At 46.5% G+C, this 22,018-nt stretch overlaps 2 protein-coding genes and 1 pseudogene across 4 annotated transcripts; 1 reads left to right on the top strand and 2 right to left on the bottom strand.

Moving 5' to 3' along the window:
- Nucleotides 1–6,121: 6,121 nt before the first annotated feature.
- LOC123168001 (nucleolar GTP-binding protein 1-like) lies at nucleotides 6,122–9,982 on the bottom strand (annotated as a pseudogene). The gene is made up of 3 exons (XR_006484179.1): nucleotides 9,860–9,982; nucleotides 6,786–8,866; nucleotides 6,122–6,404 (listed from the first exon to the last, which is right to left on the bottom strand). The product of XR_006484179.1 is annotated as a nucleolar GTP-binding protein 1-like (transcript).
- Nucleotides 9,983–10,037: 55 nt separating this feature from the next.
- LOC123168002 (2Fe-2S ferredoxin) lies at nucleotides 10,038–15,538 on the top strand. 2 transcript variants are annotated; one of them, XM_044585864.1, is made up of 8 exons: nucleotides 10,038–10,191; nucleotides 10,338–10,422; nucleotides 12,508–12,572; nucleotides 13,437–13,504; nucleotides 13,784–13,890; nucleotides 14,072–14,121; nucleotides 14,211–14,293; nucleotides 15,062–15,538. In XM_044585864.1, exons 2-8 carry the CDS (start codon nucleotides 10,368–10,370, stop codon nucleotides 15,174–15,176), a joined length of 543 nt encoding a protein of 180 aa, XP_044441799.1. In that variant the 5' UTR covers nucleotides 10,038–10,191; nucleotides 10,338–10,367; the 3' UTR covers nucleotides 15,177–15,538. The 2 variants fall into 2 exon arrangements, with proteins under 2 accessions (XP_044441799.1, XP_044441800.1); XM_044585865.1 differs by having other exon boundaries at nucleotides 10,040–10,191; nucleotides 12,511–12,572.
- Nucleotides 15,539–17,659: 2,121 nt separating this feature from the next.
- Nucleotides 17,660–18,582, bottom strand: LOC123167610 (uncharacterized). Its single transcript, XM_044585449.1, has one exon. The coding sequence runs from the start codon at nucleotides 18,489–18,491 to the stop codon at nucleotides 17,850–17,852; it is 642 nt and encodes a 213-aa protein (XP_044441384.1). The 5' UTR covers nucleotides 18,492–18,582; the 3' UTR covers nucleotides 17,660–17,849.
- Between the last annotated feature and the right edge of the window lie 3,436 nt (nucleotides 18,583–22,018).

Here is a 22,018-nt window from a genome sequence, read left to right on the forward strand (position 1 = left end):
GTATGGCACATGACTGCGGACGAGCACGCATCAAACAAACTAGTCCATGCACGCGAACGTGACAGTTCATTGGAGCGACGGTTGCTAAAATCGTGGGAGCAGTTGCAATCTAAAACAAACTAGTGATAGGTATGGATTTTTTAAAGATATTTATGTAAGAATATGATTTTCCGTGTACTTTCGTTCTGATGTATACGCGCTTGGAACGTGCCAGATACCAATGCAAACGGAGTCAGAACGCTGAAAGCCCGTATAATACTAAACGGTGCATGCACGCTAACACTGAAAAATCCAAGAGCGGGGCGAGGCCACCTGATGCATGCAGTCGGATGCATGTGGTAGCACATGCAGGACTCGCTCTATTCCATGCACGCGATGCCCTGACGGATATAACACATCCCCAAGCCATGCAGCTTTCGCGCACATATTCAGTGTCCATTAGTCATTCAGGGAACCTGGCGCATGCATGCGACGCAGCCGACGGCCTCCTGCTTGTGTGTATGTCTCAGCCTAGGCTATGCCTTGTGCACGCAACGCGTGACCACCTGCACGGCACGGATATGGAATAGTCAATTCTTACCTTCTTGACCTCGAATACAGTGCGCAGCAGTTTCTGTCCATGCCTTGGCTAAGCATGTCGGCGCTCACCACGGCGTCCACGGAGGTGCGTCAGGCCTTCTGAGCCAGATCGGTAGATGACGAGAGCTGCTGGCGAGAGTTGTAGCGAGGGGATGGCTACTTGCTATGTGGTGTGGTGGCACGGAGTGTTGAGTGAGGGGAGGGCTATGGGGTGGTGCTTGTCGTTGGAGTGATGGTCTGGCTATGGGGTGGAAGTGGAACCCTGCAACTCTGTTCAAAGTCCCTGGAATTCATGCTGCTCCAAAGTCGATGGACAGTCTGAATGGTCATGCACCTACTCCATGTGCCTAAACATTTTTTTAATGAAGGGATTCGCGCGCTCATATGAGCGTTCTCCGCCGGCATGCACACCTCTGACAGGTAGATAAATATGTTCTAACTTAAGCCGGTACAAAGATCAGTACGTAATTGTTCATTTTAGTTAGCACCGCTCCCATGGTAGGTAATATGTTTGTAGTGGTGCATAGCCTGCAATCGTTTTTCAGCCCCAAAAGGATTATGACCAGCCCCTGGTACACCAGTCAGCATATAAATTTTGTACAGATTGCAAAAGAAAAGGACGCCGGAAAAGAGTTTTCATATTTGCTGGCATAAATACTACTAGGCGGTGCACAAGTGCACAACGTGCAATTTTTTCGAAAACATACCACTTAGGACATCTATAATGCCGACCCTCAAACTGCCCGCATACGTCCGGGCCACGTGGTTCGGACGTGTTTTGCCATCCAACATGGTTCTGCATCGGTCGGTTCAGTGGTTCGGAAGAACTTTTTCCCGGAAACCAGTGGCAAACTCAGGGGCCTTTGCGAGCGTCCGTACCACTGCCATGCCCGTGTCTGGCAACCGTGGCCCATCCAGAAACCCTCTTCCTGGTCCGTGTGCGTTCCTGCCGACGCTGGTGAGCACCTTTACAGAGCGTCAGCACCACATTCATGCCAGCCCAGACCGGACGCGACTTCTCACTGGAGCTAGCATTGAAGCGGCGCGCCGCCCGAGAGCGTCGTTCGCGCCGCTTCCCGATGCACACGACGTCTCCCTGCATTCAAACGACACCAGTCCGTTCGCCTTCCTCCATTAAAGGTGCCCGGTTGCTGAGAAACCTACTCCTACGCCACCCGTCTGTTTGTCTACTGCCCACCATTAAGGACCTCTCCGCCTGGCCATCCCTCTGCCTGCTATTTAAACCCCAGACGGACAACACAGCCGCATCCATCCACCCTCTTCCACTCTCTATCTCCACTCCGCACCACACCCGCCATGGCTTCCTCGAGCTCCAAAGACTCGTGGGACGGTCTCTCATCCGAACAGAAGGAGGAGATCCCCGCCATTGCGGCCGATGGGCAAGAGCCGGCGCTACGGACACGCCAATGGTAGAGGCGACCGACGACGAGCTGTTGCCACCATCCGCATCGACCAATGCCGTCATCACCATGGGCGAGGCCCGTGCTCACTACACCGACATGGCGCTAGATGAGCAGGGGGGCGCGTTTTGGAAGGCGCAGGCCGAACAGACCTACAACCTCCGCCTCCTCGATGAGCACCGGTGCACGGAGGAGCTACCCGGTGCCAGCGTGACCATCGCACTGGACATGGAAGTTGGCGAGCAGGAAGGAGCTGCCCCCATTCCGTGAATAAGCCTGTCATCTCAAGGCCTAGGTTGCCATTTCCATCCACGGCCTCCTAAAGTGCACCACATGGTTTCCTCTTCTGTAAACGTGATCTCCAATAATGCAAGAATTCGGAACCTTATCCATATAGAAGTTCGGATCTTGATGCAAATCAAGGGTTCCGATAGCACACTCTGCTGCTAGTGTAGATAGGAAAGCCGTCCTATATATATATATATATATATATATATTCTTGGTTTACTTCCATCAAACATAATATATAAAGGTTCTTCCTTGGAATATTTTTGTTCAACACATTAAAATATTCTGCGAGACTACTGATATTAGACAACATGTATCCTTTCTCTTCTCTATTCATTGTGTGATACCAAAGATTATCATATAAGCATCCTTGGATCTCATCAATACGGCTATGACTCTTCGGTTTGATATTGAATGTATTTGGTAGAAATATTTTCAATTTATTATCATCTCCAAATATAAAGCATTCACTTCCACCGCCGAGTGTTCCTTTCTTCATTTCTGTAAAATTTGTGAACGAGAAAATATGTCAGGTAAACTATTATCTTTTCCCTTAATATGGTCAAATATTAATTTATATTCATTCCCGACAATAGTATCTTCAAATAAGACACATCTTCTTGTCGAGTTTTTCTTACTATTAATTTTATTGTAATATCGACATATAGCTTCATAGTTTGTCCTTGAATTCTCTGAATACTAGATATAGCCTGTCATTTATTGCATTTACTACTGCGAGGATCTCGCTATCAATATTGTTTACTATTTTTTAATTTATAACTTCCTCGAGCATATACGCATAATTTTCTTCTGCTTTTGGGGAATATTTATTAGGATTTTGTTTTAGTATAGCTCCCCATCCCACCTTAGATGCACCTATTTCGATTATAAAGTAGTTGTTTTCTAAAGGAAGTTCTAGGGGTTTTAAATTTCTGACTTTTTCCATGATGGCATTTACTAGTTTTATATCTTCAGAATTGAAATATCTTTGACCATTTTTTCTTAATTTAGGATATAAAGGTCCGGCTATCTTTGCTAAGTTATCTATAATTTTTCTTGCATGTTTTACAATTCCTAAGAATTGTTGTAAAATCTTTTTATCACTCATATTTTCAGGAAACTCTAATGTTTTCTTTGCAATATGTTCTTGTAAATATATTTTTTTTCTTTTCCTATTTCATGACCAAGGAAATTTATTTTTTTCCTTGCAAATTTCCATCTTCGTTTTGGATAATATGAGCCCATTTTGTTCTAACTTACGAAATAATAATTCAAGATGGGATGTATGCTCTTTGTATGACTTTGAGATACTAATAAATCATCTACATATACCAATATAAATGCTTGATTCTCATCAAATATATTTTGCATTTTCCTTTGTAATAGTGCAGGAGTATTCGTTAGGCCCAATGGCATCACTAGCCATTCACAATGGCCTTGTGGACAAGTAAATGTTGTCCAAGGGATAAATTCTTTAGCCATTTTACTTGCCAAAATCCCGCTTTTAAATAAAATTTAGAGAAATATTTGCTTCCTTGTATTTTGTTAATCTAGACCCTCTTATTAAGTATATTGAATGTGTCTTCTATCGTATTATCATTAAGCCTTTTCAAATTAATTACCATTCTCGATTTACCTCTTACAACTTTAGCATGATTTCTAACTATAAAAGCAGCAGACCGATAAGGGCTTCTGCTTTCTCTAATTGCTTTTAATTAGTAAATCATCAATATGCAGTTTGAACTCTTCAAAATCTTTAGGAGTAGCTTATATTGGTCCTAACTTAATTATATAATCCGGGTTTATGATATTAATTTTGCAAACTATAGAGTTCTTATCCCAATGTTACATTGGTATTTCCCCCAATAATTTGTATATTTTCTAGTCTTCGCACAGTCTTGTCTATATCTTTTTTGGATTTTATATCTCTATACCAACTTGGAGAGAATGATTGTAACCCTATACATTTTGTATATGTATTTCTATGTGATATTCTTCTATGGTCTCACTAAGTTCTTCTTCTTTACAGAAATCAAGGGGATTTGAACTTGTGTTATATTCAACATCTAAATTATATATTTCTACATTTTGTAAATCCTTTCTTTGTTTCTGTACTTCGGATATTTATGGAACATTATCTTGATATGGAATAAATGTAACCCATTCTTCATGTATAATCATGGTTTGTAAAGATTGTTGTAAAAATCTCAACCCTATTACCATATCATCATTTATTACTAACAAATCTATTATTGTATATTTCATGCCATTTATGTAAGCCTCAATATCATATGCCAATTGGTTATGGATTTTCTTTATTCCAGACATATCATTAGATACTTCGGCTTTATTATCATCAATGGTTTCTACTAGTTTGGGACATCTCACAAAATATTTATCATGGATTATGTTCTTTGTGCAACCCATATCTAATAGTGCCAATATTTTATAGGAAATATTTTGCCTTAGAACTATTCTAACTGGGATCCTTATCCCTAGCACTTCTTTGAATGGTAATCGAACGATATATTTGTTTCCAAACTAGTTATTGCATCTTTTAATTGTATTAATCTGTCTCCATTTTTATCTCTTACCGTTACCATTTGCTCTTTCATCTACATGCTTTTAGCAACATTATCTTCTCGCTCTTTACTAATCTCTAACTCATCTTTTAGTTTTTCTCGCTCTTGCTTCTAGTTTATTTATTCTATTTTATGAGTTTCTAACCCTGCTAATAGTATTCTTTCTTCTGGTTCAAACTCTACGCGATTAGACTAATATTCTACTCACTCTCCAATATTTAATTCTTTATTACTATTTGCACAGTCTATTCTTTATTAAGCTGGTTATATCTTATTCTACGATCTATTAGGGGCTGGTGAGGCCAACAGAACAACCGATGGTGTGCACGCAGTGGTATGATGTCCTACTCAGTACTCATCATATTTTTTATTATTATGTTGTATCAGATGTAGCTAGTTTCATTCACTTGATGTTTTTAAATACAAACTTACGTCTTCCCAGGCAATTTCATCCGAAAAAAACACTTCTCTACGGCCACAAAGTTCTCATTCAAATGCCACAAGACTAAACAAAGGACTACCGCCAGAGGTTTCTCCTATCGGATCCCTAGCATAAGAACTCCCATAAATTCATTAAAAAATCAAATGAAGTACGAAACTTCATTTCCATAACATAATTTACATATGGTTTTCCCTTTCGGGAGGCCCGGAAGGGATTACACAAGCTAAAAGGATACCTTATTATTCTTGGAGATTACAGGCCTTCGATATGGTGGCTATTCCACAAGTGGTGGTGGTACTATTAGTAAGGTCAGAGTGCGCTGGAGGCTCTTCTAGCTCGAAGCTCTAGACTCCGTATCGTCTGTGTCTTCTCACAGCGCTCAGCCCTCCTTTTTATAGTGCGTGAGGGATGCCACCGCTGAAGTGCCTCAAAATTTGTACAATCAGCCATGCATGACTCCCATGCTAGACTGATGTTTTTGTCCAAACTAAGAACTTTGTCTAGACTGGGAACTTTGTCATGCACTGTTGTATGCCTTGTATCCAAGTGAGTATAGAATGAATAAAGTTATAACTCGCAGTAGAACATGCAGAGTTGTTAAGTTTTAAAACAACAAGAGGGGTCAAAACCCTACCAAGTTATTTCACCAGACTAGATAACTCACCAAGTATGATTAAGTTCCTCTTGAGAAACAACTAGCACTTGCCATTTACCAACCGCAAGCACTGGGGCCAGACAATGCTGAGCGCAACTGAGGGGGTGCACGTTGAAATTACTGAAACTCACAGGTTCCAGACCAAGGTGCAATATCACAGTATCAAAACATTTCACGAAAAGGAAAACAAGCGGCCCGTTCAAATACATTAATAACACCATCAAACAAAATTTGACTCCGCTCCGCACAAGTGCAGAGTAAACCGAAGGTACAACCATATAGTTCAACAACAATGTAGTCTAACAAACAAAGCGGAACACAGAGCAAATGCCAGATAAAAATAAAATTGCAATAGATAGTAGTATCTCCAGCTGCCAGATTGACACTGAAGCCTCCCCCGATGCCCAGCACGAAAAATGGCAGTGATCCAATAGTTCCTGCATAAGGATAAAATGAAAGGGCTGAGCTTCAACCTTACAATAAACATGTGGATGTAGCTCAAGCAATACTTTACAAACTTCTCTATAAGATCCTAGAGTGCTTGCATCACCAATCACAAGTTTATAATGACGATGCTTTTACATATCAATTGAGGAAATTACTAATCCAATTTGACAGTACAGTATAATCCATAAACAGAAATCTCAGCTAACTACACCGCAACCAATTGACTACAAGATCAGTGCTGGTTCTAACATTTGCATTCGGTTTACAAAATCAGCATAATTTCAAGATTAATAACCCTATCCATATGGGGAAAACAGAAAGATTTGTTAACTAGGTGGAAGAATAACCAAGTGAAAGCACAGTTTTCGTACCTGATCGAGTGATTGCAAGCAGCAACGTCCACATTGACTGGTTTATCGCCTCTGGGTCTTTCCAACTCCTCGTTTTCCAGAGAAGAGATGCTTCGGTTTCAAGGTGGGGATGACGCGATCCGCCTCTCCACGGCGAGCCTCCTTGTTCCTGTTCTTGACAGAGTCCCTCGATTTCTTGATGGCCTTCTTCTTTTGAGCAACGTCCCGGATCCCGTCACCTGGTACGACCTCTTCAATTGGTCGTGATTTGGACCTAGACCTCGACCTCGTACGCAGCTTCTTGTCGGAGTGCTGGCCATCAACGTCCATAGCGTCGTCACCATCAGCTCTGCTCAGTGACCTCTCACGCTTACGGCCTCTTGACTGGCTGCGAAGTCGGTTCACAGCCGCGGTAGGATCAACGCCCATGGATGTGAGTTGCCTGCCCAGTCTCTTGGTTGTGAACTTCCTATCCTTGTCATGCTTCCTTGGAACAATAGGACGGCTCTCTGCAGTACTCTTCTTCATCCTATGCTCTTGGATGAGCATTGCCTTCTTCCTCCTAATCTTACCCAATATCTCTCGCTGTTCTTCAGTTAATTCATCATGGCCATCAATCATGAAAGCATCCTGAGCAGCCTCTTCTTCAAGACGAAGACCCTCCTCCCTTTCCAGCTCCTCACACCTTTCCAAGATATCCGGATCCAGGAAATCAGCAACATTATGGCCATCCAATATCTCAGGGAGAATATCTTCCTTCCATTCATCATCAGCCAACAAGTAATGCTTCTTGAGACTGGCGGAATAGACACCAGCACCTCCATTCTCATTCTCAAGGTCCCTCTCAAGTTTCTTCTTTTCCTTTGCAGCAGCAATCGCTTGAGCTTCAAGAACAGCCTGAGGAATACAAGTAGGCCTATCTCTGTTGTCACGAGGCTTGGGCATAGCAACATGAAACCTGTTTATGCAGTCATTGATCTTCTTTGACTTCATCTTGATCTCCACCCTCTGCTCAAGAAGCCTCTCACATGCAGCATTTTTAACAGCCATCACACCCTCATCTGTTAAAGCACTCATAGTCAACAAAACACCCTCTTCACTAGGATCTCCACCTTGAGGTATAGTCTTCATAGCCTCTGACTTCATCTCCATCACCAGCTTCATGTCCTCTTCAGAAAGCCCGTCAAGCGGCTGCAAATCAGTCTTGTTGCACACAATGACCAGAGGCTTATTCATGAACAAGGATTTAATACTGTGGAAGAGTGCAGCTTGCTGAGCAATAGTGTACCCACAAGAACCAGAGATGTCCAAGAAGAACAGCACAGCAGCCCTCAAGTGAGCAACAGCGGTGATACTGCACATCTCTATGATGTTCCTGTCCTCAAAAGGACGATCAAGGATCCCTGGAGTGTCAATCACTTGGTACCGCAGATACTTGTAATCTGCATGGCCAACAAAAAGGGATTTTGTTGTGAAAGCATAAGGCTGTACGTCCACATCAGCCCTCGTAACCTTGTTCATGAAAGAGCTCTTCCCAACATTTGGATACCCACAAATCAAGATAGTAGGGTGTTTGGGTCAATTGATGGGAGCCTGGCCATGTGCTGCCTGATCTGCTCCAGGTATGCCAAACTAGGACTGATACGCTTTAGAACAGTACACATGCGACCTAGTGCAGCTACCTTCAGGCACTTGCACCGGTACAGGGTGTCTCCATACTTGAGCAGCCTCAGATAGTCCTTGGAGATCTTTGCAATGATATTTCTAGCTGTATTGATCTGACCCAAGGCAAGTTTGTAGTGATCCTTGTTGTAGAGCACATGAAGGAGATCGCCATAGAAAGGGTGGATGTCATCCAGTCTGGGGAACTCATCGATGATGGTGGACAGCTTTTCATAGAAGTTCTGCTGGGTATAGCGAACCTTGCGCATATAGAACTGGCGAATGCGGTTGATAGCATAGCCCTTGTGGACAACAGTTGGTGTTTGCCTCTGAGTGCGGGACAAGATTATGTCAATGAAGTCCTTCCCAGGAGGGACAACAGTGATTTTCTTGAAATTATACTGCACCATCTTGCCGATGTAAAGCTTGGCTACTTATTCCTGTGATACAAACAAATGTCATGTCAATCCTATGTAGATAAACAGGTGAAAAAACCAATGCGGAAAAACGGGTACAAGCAAATGCAAGAAATCACAATTTCCAAAAAACATAGCCAGGGAGAAATCTAGCAAGCACCGCATAAAAAACATCTATCTAAAATCATGTGAAGACTATAGATTCATGTCCATCATTATCAGTGCATCCTATTTACACACAAGGAAACCTTTGATTTATAAAATACATAAGACAAAAGGGCCAGGAGAATAAGTCAGGACCTTAAACATGCACACCGTTCTTATATGAAAGAAAAAAAGAACATCTACACACCTAGATACCAGCAAGTCAAGGTCCGGTTTCTTTTTCAGTAGCTAAAAATAGTTGAACCACTAGTATGGTCAACTGGTTGCATCAGACCAGAACACTAACTCAGGATCTGAAACACTCACACCATTCTTACATGGTGGAAACATCCTCTCATAGGAGGAAGTGCAACAGCAACACATGCATGCTTTTCATTCTCATCGCGTCAAATACTTGATGGATTTTACAAAATTACCACAAATAAAAGCAGGAAGACAGCAGCAGTAGTTCCAACTACTGACAAAATACCACGCCAGGTGTCTAAATCGGCTGCAGCTAAACTAGCCGGCAGCCTTGAATCAATCATAATAATATCAAATTCGAAAACTACTAATCAACCATCCCCTATCTTCTGCATCAAATCAGCCAACCCTTATTGAGCCGCTTGTTACAAATCCTACAGTCAGATACGAGACATAGCGCAAAACAGAAGCAATTGCTCTATTCGCAAACTCTTGAGAGATTCAACCAGGGACGAGCATGGGCATGTTGAACCAAGTCCACAAATCTACACAAGTAAAGTCCACATCCGCAGACATCCGCGAGGATCATCACGGGTACACGGCTATGCGAGATGGTCGGCACGCAGGGACGGAAGCGGAGAGCGGAGGGGAAAGTCGGCGGCTACTTACGGCGTGAGGCGGCGGCGGCGGGACGTAGGTTTCGCCTCGGTGGAGGCGGCGGGCGTCCGGCGGCGGACGGAGTGGGGAGGAGGAAAGAGGAGGGTTTAGGGAAGGGTTTCCTCCGGGCTCTTATGTGCTAGCTAAGCTAACGGGCTTTCCTCTCGGCCCATCTAACGGCCATTCTCCAGCCCACTTACCTACGGCCCACGGTACTGGAGGCGGCGGTGGTTCGAGAATCGACCACGGCTCAGCCAGCCTCCTCCACCACACCCGCCGCCTACCTCCCCCCTTCCCGCCGCCGTGGAAGGAGACCGGCGGCTGGCTCCCACCGCTTCCGCGAGGTTCGTCTCCTCCGCCGCTCCTGATTTTCCCTTGATCCATCGCTCCCGCTGCTAGACTGTCTCTCTTGCTTCTGCGTGGTGATTCTTTGGGCCTGCAGCCCGGCGTTTGTGGTGCTGATTCGTGGTTTCTTGAATTGTTCCTCTAGGGTTCGGAGGCAGTAGGCTCCGCTGCTGCCATGCTCTCCAGGATCTCTCAACTCGGGGCGCGGCTCGTGCGCGAGACCAGAGCTGGTTGGTGTCTCTCCACCCCTTCCTGCTACACTACATCTGTTACATTAGGAATTAGGAGAAAATGGTTGTGCTTGGACCTAATTAGGAATGTCCGAAGAACGTGAATTTGTATAAATGTGATGCATACGTGAAGCACGCTGCGCTTGGACCCAATTCTTTGTGGCTACCATTGTAATGAGATAGCCACTGTTTATGTTAGATTCCTGAGTTGGGAGTCATATTCTTTATTTTATTTTGTCACTGAAGAGAGAGCTTTGTTTCATTGAAGCCATAAGGTTCTTAGAATCTTCAGAAACCAATGCCCGACATTGGTCAGGAGTAGAATTAAGCCAGAACCCTACCAAACCAATAATTCTAGCGTTCAGCGCTAATTCATGGCCAACTTTATTAAACTCTCTCTTCGCTCACACAAACTGGATGTCTGCAACTTGACTCCGAACACTTATGATTTTGTTGATAAGCCCGCATTTTCTGGGCCTGTTGCTCCCTTTAGCATTCATAGGCACAATAAGTTTCACTGGAAAAGGGGCCCTGGCATCAGGTATTAGCAACTACAATTCCTTCTTTGGTAGCTAACAGCTCAGATTTTCTGCATCCGAGCAAGTAACAGAAGAGCTGCACAAAGAGAACAGAACAGTCAGACCTTCTAGCCGCAAAACCAATGCTAGCTTCACCTGTCGCTGGAGAGAAGGATCCGTCTACATTAGTTTTCGTCCAGCCGGATAATGGCGCCAACCAACACAACATCTCACTGGGTTCATTTCGGCTGTACACGTCCTCTGCTGGTGTCAGTGTACTAATTCCAGGCTCAAACATCGACTGTTCATTTTGCCTTTATAGTCACCCAGCAGCTTTAAGCTGCACATATTGAGACTAGCTATATAGTTTTGGAGAAAAATAACTGAATCTTTTATGCGAGGACATATTGAGACTAGCTATATAGTTTTGAAGAAAAATAACTGAATCTTTTATGCGAGCTTCTCTTTTATTGTGGATTAAATCGTTTGTCAGGTGCCACGCTCTCCACAAAAGAAGGAGGACCAGCCCCCTGGTCTCCTTACTCAGATTTGCAATCAAGATCAGCAGCAATCTTTTCCTGTATAAGCAAACTGAGATTCTTCAGGAATATCCCACACCTTTTTAACTTCCATACGAAGAGCTCTTGCCTTTGTACAGTTAACCACTGCATGGACTATTAACCTCCAGGGTATGTTTCAGTTTGTTTCTCTTAGTAGCCAAGTTATCAGCAGCTAAGCGCCAGACGAAAGCATGAACTTTATTAGGCATAGGGGCAGACCGAATATTACGCCAAATAGGTCTAGAACAGTCACCTGCTCTACTCGCACCCTCCTGCACAGGACTCTCAACAGTGTGGTTATAAGCCAGTTTATAAGCACTTTTGACGGAGAGCATACCATTTTTCTCATAGTTCCAGGCTATGAAATCTTCAAATTTATACTCGAAGAGGTGAATATTCAGGATTTGATCAGTGTCGTGTAGGAGAAAAGTTCTTGCAATCAGTTGAGTGTTCCACTCTTTTCTTCCTGGGATCAACAGTTGTTTGACTCAAGATAATCTTAAACTTCCCCTTTCTGAACTGATCTTTAGGTTAGGATTCCTTGGCAGCCAATTGTCCCTCCAAATATGAGCTTTACTTCCATCCCTAATCCTCCAGATAATTGCCTTTTTAAGAGGGTCGAGGCCATGTTCAATTCCCCTTCAGCCAGGCGATGCATCATTTTTGAAAACTGTATCAATGAGGTTCCTCTTGGGTAGTATATGATCTTGAGGAGTCTTTCACATAAAGTGTTTGGGAAAGTGAGAAGACACCAGGCTTGTCTAGCGAGCAAAGCCTGGTTAAAAAGCATCGAGTCTCTGAATCCAACACCTCCTTGAACTTTTGGTTTAGTGAGGTTTTCCCAAGCAGTTCAATGAATCCTCTTTTGATCCTGGTTTTCAGCCCACCAAAACTGTCTCGTCATGTTTCTTGATTGCTTATTTTGAGAAACCTTCCGGGTTTACACATGCCTAGTTTGGTGAAGGTATTATTTGGTTCTGCATTCTCAAATCGTTGACTTCTTGCAGCAGGAAACTTGTCAAGCCATAGCAGCAATTACTACCGAGGTCTCAGCCGGCATTCAGCCCCAGCGGTTAGTCCTTTTGTACTGTTATAATCTCTGTTTTTGAGTCGCCGATTAGTCGCCGACTAATCGCCGATTAGTCGCCGACTAATCGCCAAGTCGTCGCGGCGTGGCTGGCTCGCGCAGGTGACTTGACTCAGGGAGCAAGTCGCGCGACTCGCGTGGCTCGCCGGTGACTTGGGGCGATTAGTCGCACGACTCGCTGGCTCGCGTGGCTTGCTGCTGTTGTATATGTGATCATGTGGGGACTGCGGAAGGAGGAGGACCGAAGGAAAGAGAGCACAGGGTGGGCCATATATGTGCTCTGCTTAGATATAGTATATGAAAGAGAGCGCAGGGTGGGCTCTATATGTGCTCTGCTTAGATGTAGTATATTTTCTCTGTTGTATATGTGCTCTTCTGCTGCTGTATATCTATGTGCTCTGCGGCTCTATGTACTGTTGTGCCATGGCGACTTGGGGCGACTAATCAAGCCAAGTCGCTGACTCAAGCCAGCAAGCCACTACCCGCAGCCTCGGCGACTTGGCTTGACTTGGCGACTCAAAAACCTTGGTTATAATCGTTGTGATTGCTAGTATAGAACATGTTATTGCCTATTGCCTTCTGTTCCTGCTGCGGCCGAGAATATAACCAAAGCATCAATAGAATTGTTTTTCTATACATGATGCACACAGTACTTTGTGTTTCAGATTCATTTTGAAGTTTTTTCAAAAAGTAAAGATTTTCTTTTCTCTACCTCTATATCGTTTTGCCGCCTCCACATATGTGCAAGCAAACATTGCCTTCTGCTTGTTAAAAAAAAACCTTCTGGTGAAATCTGTTTGTGTGTACAGAAGTGATGATTTATCATTTGCACTGGTCTTTGTTTTTCAGAAGAGCATCCTCTTCTCCACCGCAACAACAAGTAGTCATCATGATGAAGGCGGTGACGACAAGGAGAAGTGAGTGTGTTTGTCTTCTTCCATTTTTTTGTGCAGCATGAAATTTAAACACCTAGGCATCTTTGTATCTTTGGAGTAAGCAGTATATTAGTCCAGACCATTTCCTAATTTTATTTTTCTTTGTTAACATTTATCGCCTTCTGATGGGCTGCTCCTTCCACATGTTGAGGAAATAGCGTGATCGGTTTTACTGAATGTTAGTATTCAGCTTTGAGAAATATTTGACATGGAGTAAAGAACTGGTCTTCTGACAAGAGCAATTTTCTCTTCCATGTGCAGAATCTCTGTAACATTTGTGAACAAGGATGGCACTGAGAAAACGATAAGTGTTCCTGTCGGAATGTCCATGTTAGAAGCTGCTCATGAAAATGACATAGAACTTGAAGGTTTTTAAACTATCTGTCTATTCACCTCACACCCCATCACATGCACTGTCTGTTACATCATGTTACTATCTTTGATCACTTTTTAAATAGGCATATTAATGTGTCCTTTTAAGATCTTGTCAGCTGATTTCAGTTGTAGGTGATAACCTTGCCTAGTATTTTGGATTTTTGGTTACTGCAGGAGCATGTGAAGGGTCGCTCGCATGTTCCACTTGTCATGTCATAGTTATGGTATGTTGTAGATATAACCCATGCTGTTTTTTAATCTTCAGTTATAGAAGCTGAAAGTTCTTCTGACTAGCAAATTGAATCTTATCCAGGATGTAAAGGACTATAACAAGCTAGAGGATCCAACAGATGAGGAAAATGATATGCTTGACCTTGCATTTGGGCTGACAGAAACGTAAGTGGATATCTATCTGCTAAAGGATTCTTTTTTGTTTATCCATCTTTTATGAACCCCTCAAGTTTGGTAGTATCTATGTGTCATACAAACAAGCATATCGAAATATCTTAAAATCTACCCCCTCCGTCCCATAATATAAGATCGTTTTGCAAGTTTATATTATGGGATGGAGGGAGTACTTATTCATTGCGCCATTGTGAAAAAAATCCTTCCAGCATCTATATATGCAACCTTTAGGAACCATATAAGTAGTGCTACAGTGTCAACCAGGAGGTTCAGGGTTTGGAGGAAACCAAAGTGTAGGACTCAAAAGTAGTACAGGAGTATGATAGGATAGCACTTGCCATCCTCGGGAATTGCATTGCCTCATTCCTACGCAAAAAATGAGCTTTGAGGGGATGTGTAGTTTCCTCCAAAAACACAGGAAATTAATAGTATTCCTAAGGAATACTGCACCCGTTTCCTACAAACCCAATGCATTTAATGGAAGTTTTCCTCTGGAATCCCCGTTCCTATGTTTTGCCTATGAGAATCCTTCAAACCGAATGAGGCCTTGTATTAGGCTATTAGCGATGAACGGAAATCAGATAGAACTAATTGATAGAATAGCTAATTATGCTATCCCACATGGCCATACAGGTAGGCTGTAGATGTATAAACGCCATTGTGGCTTTGTACTATAGTATTACTTCCTAAAAGAAAATTGTTAATTGTTATATGTTAAATGTTAGGATCAAGAATAATCTGTTAAATAACCTTTTTCAGGTCCCGTCTTGGCTGCCAAGTAATAGCGAAGCCCGAACTTGACGGCGTCCGACTGGCGTTACCTGCCGCTACACGAAACTTCGCGGTAGATGGGTTCGTGCCAAAGCCACACTGAAGACAGCCATCAGTTTTGTACCTTAGCATCATCATGTAACTTCACTACGGTATCGTCCCTGAGAGCCCCCGTGCCCTCGGACTTGGATCTGTTCTCATTTTATGAGCTCCTTGGTCAGTGCAAGATCATCAGTGTTGTACACTGGCAGTGGGTGAATACTGAATAAACAAGTTGTGTTTGTGACACCCCATGGGCGATATTATTTGGAGGACAGGGAATAAAAGCTTGTTCCAGAGGTTTTGGGGAGTGGATCTTGTTTTGTGTCTACTGCGTTGTTGTTGTGTTTAGTGTTGTTAGTTGCTCCCTTTGTTCACAAAGTTAATCAGCGACAGTTAATATGAGGGAGCAGCTTTTTTTCTGAATCAGATGTGTATAGACGTGTTTTTGTGTGTTTGTTCACTCATTTCAGTCTGTATGCAGTCCATATTGAAATACATAAAACAACTTATAATTGTGAAGGTGTAGGTTTTTGTGGAGAGAAACCTGTTGGATAAATTATGACTGTCGAGTCTGCCTGCTGAGGAGTACTGTTCAGACAAAGAAGAGCCATGATTATGTGCTGCCAAGCACCGACCACAACCACTACGCCACTGCAGCAGAGCCGCAAAACCGATCCACGCTACACAGGCGGCGAGACGAGATCCGACCACCAACCGTCCGTCCGTCCTGGGCCATTCATGCAAGGAGTAAAACATTGTCCAAGACGACAAAAAAAACATAATTATACAAACAGAAATGTCGGCCACTCCGGTAATTCTTCCAGCCCGGCAACATACACACCTTCTCTAACCACTTTGAAGGCTAGATTAGCAGAAACACTACGCTACATTCCTTTTGCAAAAAATGCCACGATTTGTGTAATCGTTTTGCAAAAAACACTGATCGACGGATTTGGCTCTATTGATCGCGTTTATGATAGATGGAGCCCACTAGTCAGACTGACATGGCACTGCTTAATGTCTCATATGTAACGGCGGCGTTTGGTAATGTTATCATCATGTGGGGTTCACCTGTCATTGAAAGAAAAAAGCATATGTTTGTTTTTGCTCGCCGTGCAGCGGCAACAACGCCTGAGGAAAAGTGCAGCTCGTCCCCCGAGCTATTCTCCCGCGCGCCTCCTCCTCCCTCTGACCGAGTGCTGCCCATCCCCGAGAACGCCCGGGCATCCTCGTCGTCGGCGACCTGCGCCAAATCCGTCGATCAGTGTTTTTTGCAAATAGATTATACAAGAGTGTTTTTTTCTGCTAACCTAGCCATCAAAATGATGGTTTCTTGCAATTTACTCGATGGAGCTGTTCGTCCAGTCAAACAACAGCCACCATTACATGATGCTGGCACGAGGTAATCAAAGCTGCCCCAGCACACTCAAAACGCGCCCAGTACAACCACCGTAGCACTACACTAGAGCCACAAACACCGCAGCTCGTTCGACTCAGTCAAGGCATGGTGGGCGAGCATGAGCGCCGTGGGCACCACCAACCGAAAAGTGAAGGCCTCGATCACCATGCTTGTCTCGTGGGTCATTTGGAATGAGAGAAACGCAAGAGTGTTTCGGCATAAGAGCGCTCCTCCGCCAACTTTACTCAACACCATCGTCGACGAGGCAAACCTTTGGATAAACCGTTGTAACAAACTCTTCTCTCCTTATTTAATATATGAGATCGTTTGCCTCCGTTTAAAAAAAAAAACACCGCAGCTGCGAGACCGATCTACACAGGCGGCGAGATCCGACCACCAACCGTCCGTCCGTCCTGGGCCATTCACGCAGGGTTTAAAACACCACTGGCGGAAAGGCGCCCGGCCGTCCCCGAGCCGAGCCAGGACAAGCCGCCGCGCGAACGAGCCAACGAATGGGCGCCGCGGTAGGTGCAACGGGCATACGGATCGTGCGTCTGAATGTCCGGTGGCGGCTCAGCTACTGCTGCCATTACCACCATCAGCCTCAGCTTGACGTACTGCTGCCATTACCACCATCAGCCTCAGCTTGACGTACGGTTACGTGCACCGTGCGCCGGTCATCCGGATCGGAGAGGCATGTGGCGTTCACAGAGTCCTGTCCTCTCCTGACACGCTGTCGTGTGGTGAATTTGTTGGTGACTGGCTGGTTGCTTGATTGATCACTCTGTCTGCTGCTGCTGCTGCTGCTGTTTTGCTAGTGGAGAGTGCCAAGAAAGAAAGCGCCTTCTGGAAGGGTGCAGAGGTAGGTGAGGCACATCATCACATGTTGGGGTGGACTTGCGTGTCGTGCCCAGCTGAGCCAGAGATCCTGTCGTCCCGAGTGATTGGCAAGAAACGTCACGTCCAAACCATTTTGTCAACATGAAATCAACTGCAGCCATGGAGGAAAATAAGCTTTTTTTGCTTCACCGTGCTCATCAACGTCGTCTCTTGATTCATGTCACTAGTGGTTGCTCTGTTACTGCCAGTGGTAACTACTAGCATTTGCAGGGCCACAGGTGTTGGAAATCGCAAGGCGTCGACAGCATTCAGCAGAGGAGCTCGACACGAGTTGCAAGCAATAACTGATTGGATCAAAACATTGTATGTGCACAGTACATCGGCTATCTATAATTAAGCTACGGAAACATTTTGCTTCCACCTAAAAGATTACAATTTATTGCCAGTTTCGTCATCTAAAATCGAGGGCGATGGCGCTACAGTCGTCTCTAGTGATCAGAAGCTCGAGACGGTGCCAGCTCTACCGCTCCGTCTCCGGCTCGCCGCAGCCGCGGCCACGAAGCTCCTATCGGCGCCTTGATCCCACAGCCGCACCACGCTGCCGCTGAGCGCCCTTGGGCTCAGGTACCGGCCAGTCTCAGCAGCCGTCGCCGGCATGAGAGGCAGCAGAGGCCTCACCACCTCCCATTCGAAAGGATCCGCCTGCTCGGGCGGCCCGTACACGCCGTAGTCATCTTCCGGATCCCGATCCTCCTCCTCCTCCTCCTCGTCGCTCTCCACGTCGCAGCATCCGACGCAGCCGGTGTCGTGGTAGTACGCCGTGTACCGCTCCCTCGGCGACAGCGCCGGCAGCGACGTCGACATCGTCGCCTCAGACGATCTCCCTAGCGATCTCTCCGTCTCCGAAGACACCATCATCGACGGGGAAGTATCTAGCTCCACGAAAGGCTTGGACACATCATCCGAGATCACAGCGGACGGCGCCGTGGAGGAGCGCAGGCGCCATACGCCGGCGGCCGCGGCCGCGGCGAGGACGGCGGCGAGGCAGGTCCACGCTGCGGCGCCCGCCGCGGCGGCCTCGGGGAGGGAGTGGATGCGGAAGGCGACGGCCTCGAGGGGCTGCTCCAGGATGTCCATATCGAACTCTCGACCGCCGATCGCCGGCGTTTCTTGGCTTCGTCACCTCGTGGCTGCTCTGTTTGCGTCTGGGGGAGGGGAGGGAGCGAGTGAGCGGGGTGGGCAGGAAGGTGGGAGGCGGAGGGAGGTATTTAATGGCGGGTGGGGAGGCGGAGGGTGGGTGATTAAATCTGGGCCGCTGGATGGGGAGGCCAAGGTGCGGATCGGCGGAAGATGCTAGGGATCGGCGGGGAGGGATTCGGGGAGATGCCGCGCCGGATGCCGGATTTTCCACCTTGTTTTCCTTCTTAATAATTTGGTGGTGTTATTACTGTTCCTCCTACTGCAGTTGCAAGGTGTGGGGTGGAGGTATATGCTACGTCCACAAAAGTCTCGGTTATTCATATGTTTTCCATGTCTTTTTTACCCTGTTTTCTATTTTATGGCGGACTGAGCTTCATTTTCTATTGCTCCTAGCCCCGTGTCGCCCCCCCCCCCCCCCCCCCCCCCCCGCGGGCGACCCGGGCGCCCAACCCTAGCCGCCGCCGAACCCAGCCCCTACCTCCTTCCTCTCCTCCCGCCGCCGCCGGCGCCCGCGCGGTGCCGGCGGCGGCGGGATCTCGTTTCCTCGCCTGGAACAGGGGCCGCGGGGGGCTGCTTCTTCGGGCGCGGCGGCGGAGCTCGGCGGCCGGCGCGTCGGGTGGCGCGCGCTAGCGGTGCGGCGCGGCGCGGCGCGGCCTGCTGGCCGGTGGCGGCGGGAGCGCGCGGGCCGGTGGCGGTGCGGCGTTCTTCGCGGCGGAGCTTGGATCTGAGGCGGCGGCCTCGCTGGTGCGAACGGCGCTCCTCCGGCGGCGGGGAGTGCTCGTCGGTGAGGTAGGCCGGATCTCCTCGGCTGCGCGGGCAGCGAGGTCCCGGTGGGCGCTGGTCATGGCGCGGGGAGGCCCCGGGCTCCCCTCATCAGATCGGAGGCGATCTGGTCCGCTCGTGATGCATGACCTCCGGCCGGCCTGGATCTCCAGCGTGCACGCGCCTGCTGACGTTGTGGCTGGTTCGGAGGTGGCGGCAGGGTGCTTGGCCGGGGGAAACCCTTGGCCGCCGGTGGCGGTCACGGCGTCGATGGCGTCCCGGACGCCATTCCCTCCTTGGTGGCGGCGCCGAGGCTAAACCTCCCCTGCCTCCCCCCTTCCCCTGCGCCCGGGTGAAAACCCTAGCCCCGGTGGTTAAGCGGCGGCGGCGCCACAGTGTCGTCACCTTCTTGAAGGCGCCGACTTGGGCATGGGGATGCTGGGCGTGCATGGCGAGCTTGTCTGGATCCTGGTGGCGGCCCGTCTGATCTACCGCATCGCAGCTCCGGCATGTCTCGTGATTGCGGTGCTTATCTTCTGGCCGTGTCTCCGACGGCGACCTCGCCCTTCCTCACCTTGTACTTGCCGTGGTGGAGCGGTACTTCATCTCACTCATTGATGGCGGCGGAGATCGGCGGCATGGCGCTGTGGAGGCTCGGCGTCCGATGCGCGGAGATGGACTCGCGCAGGAGGAGGTAGCTGTCTGGCGTCATGGTGACGTCGATGGCAGAAGTGGCCTTCACAAGGTAGAAGACTCAATATAATCTGAAGACGGACCGGTGGAAGATGGTGGCGACGACACAAGAGTGCGTCTGACCGGATTGTGCCCCAGACCCGGTATGTGGCTCGGCTGGGGCTTCCGGCTTTTGATGTTAGGTTTAGGTGAGTGGTTTGGGTATGTGGCCCAGCTAGCATCCCTTCATCATATGGATAAGAGTAGCGGCATATGTTGCCAAGATGGTGGATTCAGGTATATTGTTTATAATACTTTGTAAGGTCCTCGAGAATAATTAATAAAGTGGCCGTATGCATCTCCCAGATGCAGAGGCCGGGGCCATCCTCCTTTTCTAAATATTTTTTTATGGCGGACTAAGTCTCAATGTGACGGACTAAGTCTAACTCGGATGGTTAGCTATTTTATGGTGGAACCAGCCCATTAGGTTTAAGTCCTAAGCTCGACAGTGCTGCTCGTATTTTTCTGGATTTATTTCAGGCTTTCGGGTGATGCTCGTTCACTGGGAGGTGACGTACCGGTCGGCTACGGAAGCGCCTATGGTGAGTTCGTAAATCTCAAGATTATATATCGGTTTAGTCTCCCGTAGGTGCCCATAAAGATAGGGTGTGTGCGCGTGCGTTTATAGGGATTAGTGTATGTGTTGTATGAACGTTTGCGTTTGTACTGTATTAAAACAAACAAATTACACTGTGTACAAGGGGTCACTCCAAGAGATCCTGGAGGTCCCCGTGCCCAAACCTACTAGTAGCCCATCATTGGGCTCCGCCACGGAATATGCACCATCAGAGAAGGACGCGAGCATCCGCCACACTGAAAGAGCTCTGTTGCAAAGCATGCTGCCTATTGATCGAGCTGATTAACAACTTGTTGTATGCGACATAGCTGAGTCTTTGTGACTCGTCAGTCGGGGATCGTCCCCGAATCCACCAGATCCTGGTGCTGCAATCTTCATCCAACATGGTCTGAAAAGACACCATCGGTGCGTCACACTCCAAAACACCAACACACTCTGCACAAGCTATATATGTTGTTGCCCGAGGATGTAGAACATCAGCCACCACAACTTAACATCACTAGAACATAGCCCAACGAGACAGAATGGCTATTTGTTTCTCGACGCCGCTGATTTCGAGTGTCATCATGGTCTGAGAGAAGTAGAGCCATCTTATTCTGACGCGGTGCCGATCCCACCGTCGATGAAACACCTCTAGGGACTAAGCCTATCCTATCTACTCGTCAGAGCGAAATTGTCGAGACCCAACCTCGTTGTTAGAGGGAGGGTGACGAACACTTCCCGAATTACCAGTACAAAGTTGTTGGCAAACACATCAGAACTACACTTTTTTTTTTGTTATGCAAGAGAGGAGATGCATATACGTGAGCGGGCGAATTTATTTTTCCAAATGAGTTGGACAATTATTTGTTATGTTTTTTTCATCGACGATCCACATGTACTCTTTGTTTATCAGCTAGCTTGAAATTTTAAAGCAGCACAAGGTACTCATGTTCTAGATAATTAAGCATTACCTTTAATAAAGAATACAAGATATTAATAGGGTGATGTTCTATTGCTATGCACAAGTCCAAGCTCAAACACATCATGAGATGTGAGCTATGAAAAAAAACAAACCAACATTGAATATGCGGAACAATAACGTCACTATTCACTACTGAATCTGTTTTTCTTTCGATATCTTTGGTCAGAAAGAAAATCGGCATTTTGAGAAAGGCTCACGGTTTTCTATTTTGGAGCAATGATGTCGTTTTCCCTGTCCCAAGCTCCTCCGACGTCAAATCGCCATGAAATTTTGCACGCCTTTAGAAAATTCGTTTGTCTTTGATGTGCGAAATATTCAGATTCGTTTCTTTTTTCGACGTTGCTGTTCATTCGAAGCATCTGTGCCCATGATCAGCTATGGATTACCGCTAAAACTGAGCCTGACAAGTTGTAGCCAGAGTTGAAGACA

Source organism: Triticum aestivum, chromosome 7D, assembly GCF_018294505.1.
Source record: "Triticum aestivum cultivar Chinese Spring chromosome 7D, IWGSC CS RefSeq v2.1, whole genome shotgun sequence".
NCBI classification, from domain to species: domain Eukaryota; kingdom Viridiplantae; phylum Streptophyta; class Magnoliopsida; order Poales; family Poaceae; genus Triticum; species Triticum aestivum.